At 68.2% G+C, this 6,088-nt stretch overlaps 1 protein-coding gene across 1 annotated transcript; it reads left to right on the top strand.

The window, feature by feature from the left end:
- The first annotated feature begins 560 nt into the window (after positions 1-560).
- LOC141464986 (APC membrane recruitment protein 1-like) lies at positions 561-3,908 on the top strand. The gene has a single exon (XM_074148162.1). It carries the CDS (start codon positions 561-563, stop codon positions 3,906-3,908), a length of 3,348 nt encoding a protein of 1,115 aa, XP_074004263.1.
- The last annotated feature ends 2,180 nt before the right edge of the window (positions 3,909-6,088 follow it).

The following is a 6,088-nucleotide window of genomic DNA, read 5'->3' as shown; positions in this document are numbered from 1 at the left end:
AGCGCCCCGCGGGGTTTGTGGCGTTTGCTTTCTCCAGCCTCAGCTCTGGGGAAGAACCGTCGTCGTTTGGGTTCTCCTCTGCCCGCCATCAGTGCGGGGTCAGACGTAACGCCCCCCGCCCTGCTTCTGGGGTGATCTGCTGGGGGCGGGTCACGGCGGGGGGGTTTAATGCCCTTCTCCTCGCTGCCCAGACGGTTTTAGGCCCGAGTGAAATCTCCTACTGACAAATCCAAACGGGTCTGGGAAAGGGCTTTCTCCCCGGACACGTGCCGGCTGCACGGGCTGCGTCCCGGCTTGGCTCCGTCCAAAGGCTCCCTGCGGCTCGGCGCTGGGTCCGGGGGCGGCAGCGGGGTTTGGGGGGTGCCGGTGCCTGTCCCCCCGGAGCAAGCCTGGGGTTTCCCCGCTCGAGGGCGTCCGGTCCCCGAGCCCCGTCAGTGGGCGCAAAGGCCGCCGTGTCCTCACCTCTCTCCCCTTTCCCTTTGCTTTAGCTCAGCCGCCAGGATGCTCCGCTCTCCGCGGCCGGGAGAGGACTGCGCCCCCAAAGTCGTCGTTCCCAGTTGATGCAGCCGAAGGGCCCGGCCGCCATGGAGAGGGGCTGCCCGGAGGAGCCTGCCCGCGGCGGGGGGCAGTCGGTGGCCTGCGGGCAGCGGGAGGGAAGCGACCGGCGGCGGGAGGAGAGCGGGGACCGGCTGCCCGAGGGGGGCGATGGCTCCGGGGCGGCCGCGGAGCCGCCGCAGCCTCAGCCGCCCCCCGGGAAGCTGAAGAAAACGGCTTTGAGACTGTTTGGGGGGAAGAGGAGCATCTGCACGCTGCCCAGTTTCTTTGGGGGCTGGAGCAAAGGGCAGGGGAAAGCGGCCTCTAAGAAGGGCCTCGGTAAATGCCGGACCCACGAGGGGCTCAGCGGGGCTGCCTGCGACCAGGGCGACGGGGCGCCGCCGGAAAACCCCTGGGAGGGGAGCGGGGACTCGCACCCCTGCCCTTTGCCGAGCTCCCAAAGCGCTCCCTCGGCCGTAGCCGCCGGCGCCAGGCTTGATTCGGGCCGGCGGGACGGCTCTCCCCCCGGGGGGGCGGAGGGCTGCGAGAAGAAGCCCGGCGGCGAGAAGTCCTCCTTGCCCAGAGCCAAGAAGGGGCTGAAGGGGTTTCTGAACAGCATCCGGCGTCACCGGAAGAGCAAGGCTGCCGAGAGCGAGCCGGCAGAGCTCCCCGAGTGGAGCGGGGATGCGGAGGAGGCCGGCAAAGCCGCTGGTGCGGGAGCGGAGAGCCGAGGGGCTGCGCGGGGAAGGGGACCGGGACCCGTCCCTGCTGCCGTGCCCGCCCCGGGGGACTCGGGGGGTGACAGCTCAGCGGCCACGGGCACCGGCTGCGGTGAGGCTGCCCGGGCCGGCCGTCCCGCGGCCGGTGACGGCAGCTCTGAAGGTGACGCGGCGGCGGCGGCGCCGGGGGAGAGGGACGTCGTGGACACGAAGTCAGAGGCCGAGGCTGTTGCCTGCGCGGAGTTTGACCCCGAGAACCTGCTGCTGGCCTTTCATCCGGACTTGGTGGACACTGACCCTCCCTGCCTGCGCTCCGGGGACCTGCTGAGCCTCATCCTGGGGGACGTCACCTCCCTGAAGAGCTTCGACTCCCTGACAGGGTGCGGGGACGACATCGCGGAGCCCGACATGGCGGAGAGCAGCATCTCTGTGGAGCGCAGCAGGGACGCCGCGAAGCGGAGCTCCTGCCTGGTGACCTACCAGGGCGGTGGGGAGGAGATGGCCGTGCCGGAGGAGGCGGAGGAGTTCCTCCCCCAGATCTGGGAGGGCGACGGGGACGGGGGCTACGGAGCCCAGGTGTCGAGCAGCAGTTTGGAGACGCACGCCTCGCAGGAGGCGGACGGCCACCCCTACGCGGGGGACGCGCTGGACGGCGTTGACCTCCTGACGCCCCAGAGCGAGCGGCAAGAGTCCGCCCCGAACAGCGACGAGGGCTATTACGACTCCACCACGCCGGGGCCGGAGGACGAAGGCGGGGAGGGGCTGGGGGAGCTGAAGAAGGAGCGTCTTCCGCGAGACAGCTACAGCGGGGACGCGCTTTATGAGTTTGACGCGCTGCTGAGTCCCTCTCTCGGGGAGGAATCCCTGTTTGAGAGCAAAGTCTCCCGCCCGGGCATCTTCAGCTACTTCTTGGACTTCTGCCTCCCTGCGGAGAGGAGCCTGGTCCAGGTGCTGGGTGAGAAGCGGGGGCTGATGGAAACGGAAGAAGAGCGGCTGGCGGCCATTCAGAAAGAGCTGCTCTACTGGGAGCTGCAGAGGGAACCGCTCCCGAAGCGCCGCGACGTTCCCAGCGAGGAGAAGCGTCCGCGGGAACAGCCCTGCCTCGGATGCAAAAGCAGAGCGGCCGGCTCCGGCGGCAAGAGCGCGAGTGGCCTCGGTAGCCAGCCGGTGGGCTCGCCCGGCCCGAAGAGGGGTGTGACGGGTGGGCTGTCGGGGGCCAGAGCTGAGACTCCGGAGCGGAGGGATTTTCCGGGGACTCCGTGCCCAGAGAACTGTTACGGCAGCCGGAAAGCCCAGGGCGGTTGCCTTATTCCGCCCGGGAAGAGCAACGCGGGGCTGGACTCGGACGCGGAGGGTGGGCCGTGCGGGGGCTCCGCGCAGGGCGGCGCAGCCCCGGGCAGAGCAGGGCCGTTCCCCGGCTACGGGCTCCCGGAGCCGGAGCGCGGCGGCGGAGCGGAGAGCGGCAGCGGCGAGCCCCCGGTGGGCAGCGAGCCCGAGCCCGAGCAGGCCGTGAGCTTCTCGCAGGCGCTGGTGGAGTTCGCCAGCAGCGGGACCCTCTTCTCCAGCCTCTCGGAAAGCCTGGGGAGCTCCGGCTCGGGCTCGTCCTTCACCCAGAACCTCCCCGCCCTCCCCACCATGGTCACCTTCGACATCGTGGACGTGGAGCGGGAGGGAGAAGGGGAGTGCGAGCGGCACCCCGAGCTGAACGGGGGCGAGGACATCGCCGAGGCCTTTGAGGAGGGCTACGGGCGGAAGGAGTCGCTGGCCGACTGCGAGGAGAGGCTGTCCCCGGGGTCCCCGGCGGGCTCCTTCCCGAGCGGCGAGTGGGGCGTTGCCAGCCTGCCCCGCCGCCTGCGCCTCCACGGGCCGAGCCCCTCCATGCCGGCCCCGCTCTCCGTGGGCCGCAGGAGCCGCTCGCTGGACACTGAGAGCCTGGAGTCGGAGCTGGCCCGCTCGCCGGTGGCCCGGGGCGGTGGCCCCCAGCCGGGCCGGCCGCGGTGGCCGCGGGAGGGTGGCAGAAGGGACTCGGGGGGCGCGAGGAGGAGCAGGAGCGAGGAGGAGGGCGAGCTGGCGGCTCCCGACGGCGGCTCGAGCCGGCCGGGCTCGCGGCCCCTCCAGCCCGAGGCCGAGGCAGCGGCCGGGGGGATGAAGCACTGGGGCTTCGCTCCGGCCGCCGCCACGGAGAGGGCCTGGGAGCCACCGGAGCCCCCTGCGTCCCCTGGGCCGTTGTCCCTTTCCCGCGGCGTGGCCGGGGATCCCGCGTCCGGGCGGCCCCGGGAGCCGGAGCCCAGCCGGCGCCCGCTCCGGCCCTGCCATTTGCCTCTGCGGGGCGAGGGCGGGCGGCCCCGGGAGGCGGCCGGTCCCTGCCAGCCCCACGGAGAAGCCGGCGGCAAGAAGCCGCCCGGCTTGTTCCCCCTGGGAGCAGCGGAGCCCGAGCTGCCCCCCGGCTTCCGTTTCGCCTGCTCCCCGGAGAAGGGCGCCCCGTGCAAACCCGTGGGCATCGCCCAGGGCATCCCTCAGCATCCCCCGGGCAGCGCCCGCGCCGGAGGGAGCCCGGAGCGCTGCGGGGAGCCCCTGAAGGGCAGGGCCAGCCCCGGCCACGCGCTGCCCCTCGGCTGTCACGGCGCGGCCGGGAGCGTCACCCAGGGCGAATAGGGCGGGCGTGATGGGGGCTGCGGAGGGCAGGGAGGGGGACGGTGGGCATTAGCCAGCGATTTGTGAGGGACCCGAATGTAGAGCCGGGCTGACGTCCCTGCGGATGCCGGGGCGGGTTCGCAGCCGCCGCCGGGATCCGTAGGTTGAGGTGAGGCACGTCCTGGTTTTCCGGCGCCGAGCGCGGGAACGGCCCCCCGGCGCCGCTGGCAGCTGCTGGAGGAATCGCTGGGAAGGGCCCCGTTTGGAGCTGGGCAGGTTTGGGGGTTCCCGCAGGGTGGGAGCTGGGGGAGCGAGCCTTGGGGAGACTTTGGGGAGAAACGGGGCTTTTTCTTCCTCTTCTCGGTGGAATGTTTTTGGTTCAGACTCACTTTGAATGTCGTCCATCTGGGTCTCCGTTTGGGGAGCCCGGGAGGAAGGCCACCGGCTATTTCCAGAGCGCGGACGGGAGGCCGCTCGGCTGGAAGGGGAATGTCGCAGTAACTTTTTAATTTATTATTTTCCTTTTTCCCTTGCCCCGAAGGAAAGCGGGAGCTTTTGTGTGCGTGCTGACAACGTATTCCAGGCGTAGTTTTAATTTGCTCCAAGGCGCCGCTCTCGGGGAGATGTGCTGTCGCCGGTGTCCCTTCCAGGAGCAAAGCGCGGGTCCCTTCTTTGTCGTGCTCCGTCCTCCCGGTGCGTGATTCCCGGCCGAAATCTTTCCCGTGCTTTGTCCCTCGCTCCTCGCCTCTCCCGGGCCGCGGGCACGAGGTCTTTGGAACAAGCTCAGTTTGCGTCGTGCCCGTGGCTGTGACGTTGCAGATGCTGTTGCTTTCTTCAAAAGGAAGTTTTGTTGGTTTGGTGGGTTTTTTTAAATTATTGCGCAGTTGTTTTTATTGCGTAAATCCATAGGAGGAAAGTATTCTGTTAATTGGAATACGGGACGGAACGCAGCCTAAATTAGGCTTCCCAGCTTCTTCCTCCGGCCTGCCGAGGCTCGAGTAGACCCGTCTGTGTGTCCCTGGGCTTAAACCTTGAGTTGTCAGTATTTTCCTCCCGGTCCTGCCGCGGGGAGTTACCGCAGGAACCCGAGGTGCCACGTGTTTTCCCTCCGTGCCAGCGGAGAGGGTTTTGTGGGACAGACCCGTCTCCTGACGCTGCTCCGCGTCCCCCGGAGATGGAGAGGGGCGGGCGGGCGGCCGGCGAAAGGTCCCCTCGGCTGCGAGGTTGTGAGCGCAGCCTCCCCTCGTTAGCCCGGCGCCTGAGCCTCTGCTAACGAGCCCTGCCTGGTCGGCCCCGGCTGCCCTCTTGCTGGGGCTGAGGAGAGGGTCAGGTCTCGGCACCGCACGTCTCGCCCACTCGCAAAACACACCCCACGGCAAACGCCGCGGGCGAGAGCGGAGCCGTTGTCACCGCTTGGCCTGGGCAGCAGCCCCGCCGTGGCTTTTTAGTCACTCTTTTGTTTTCTCGCGTCGCCAAAGGCGTCTGGCGGGTCTTGGGGGGCGTTTTGTTTGGCCGTGGGGCAGCCTTTGCCAAAGCCTCGGGGGGGGGGGTGGAAGCCTCTCGGTGCCGAGACGAATGTCCGGTTGGAAACGCGTGTCCCCAGGAATAATTCCTTTGGTTGCAGGGACGTCACGGGAAGGCTCGGTGCGAACAGCCCCTGGCCTCGGAAGGGTGAGAGCGATCCAGGGCAGGCTTGGGAATCTGACTCGATACCAAAGCTTCCTCCTCTTAATTTGACGTGGACTAAACGAAGCAGATCTCTCTGGATGTAAAATGAGTTTTCTGAAGGCGTGTTTGGAGCCAATTTGCTGGATTCTTGGCGCGTCCCGCCCCGTTATCCCAAAGAAATACAGAATTTTCAATGGGCCGGCCCAGGCAGTAAATTGTCCCTGCCCTGGAGAGATTGGGTGTCGCTGCCGAACGTGCGGCTCTTCCTGAAATACCCGTCTGTCCCGGGAGGAACAGGGACAGAGCTGCTGCTCTTGGGCTGGATCGGCCCCTGGTCAGACACCGCCTGACCCGAGGGACTCAAACCGGGGGGTGGGAGCTGCGGCTTTTGCTGGGAAAGGGCTCCCGAACCAGCAATAAGTCCTAAAAGTCAGGACCAGCAGGTTGTCTCGCCGAGGTATTGGGGAAAACCTGCCCTCGAGGGACTGGAAACGTCCCTTCCAGGGCAGGTCTGGCCTCAAAGCGCTGAGTCC

Source organism: Numenius arquata, chromosome 5 (assembly GCF_964106895.1).
Source record: "Numenius arquata chromosome 5, bNumArq3.hap1.1, whole genome shotgun sequence".
Lineage (NCBI taxonomy): Eukaryota > Metazoa > Chordata > Aves > Charadriiformes > Scolopacidae > Numenius > Numenius arquata.
This window is presented reverse-complemented; position numbering and strand designations above follow the sequence as displayed.

Excerpts from the sequence above, each read along its gene's own strand:
- LOC141464986 (XM_074148162.1), top strand. The coding sequence starts at position 561 with ATGCAGCCGAAGGGCCCGGCCGCCATGGAGAGGGGCTGCCCGGAGGAG.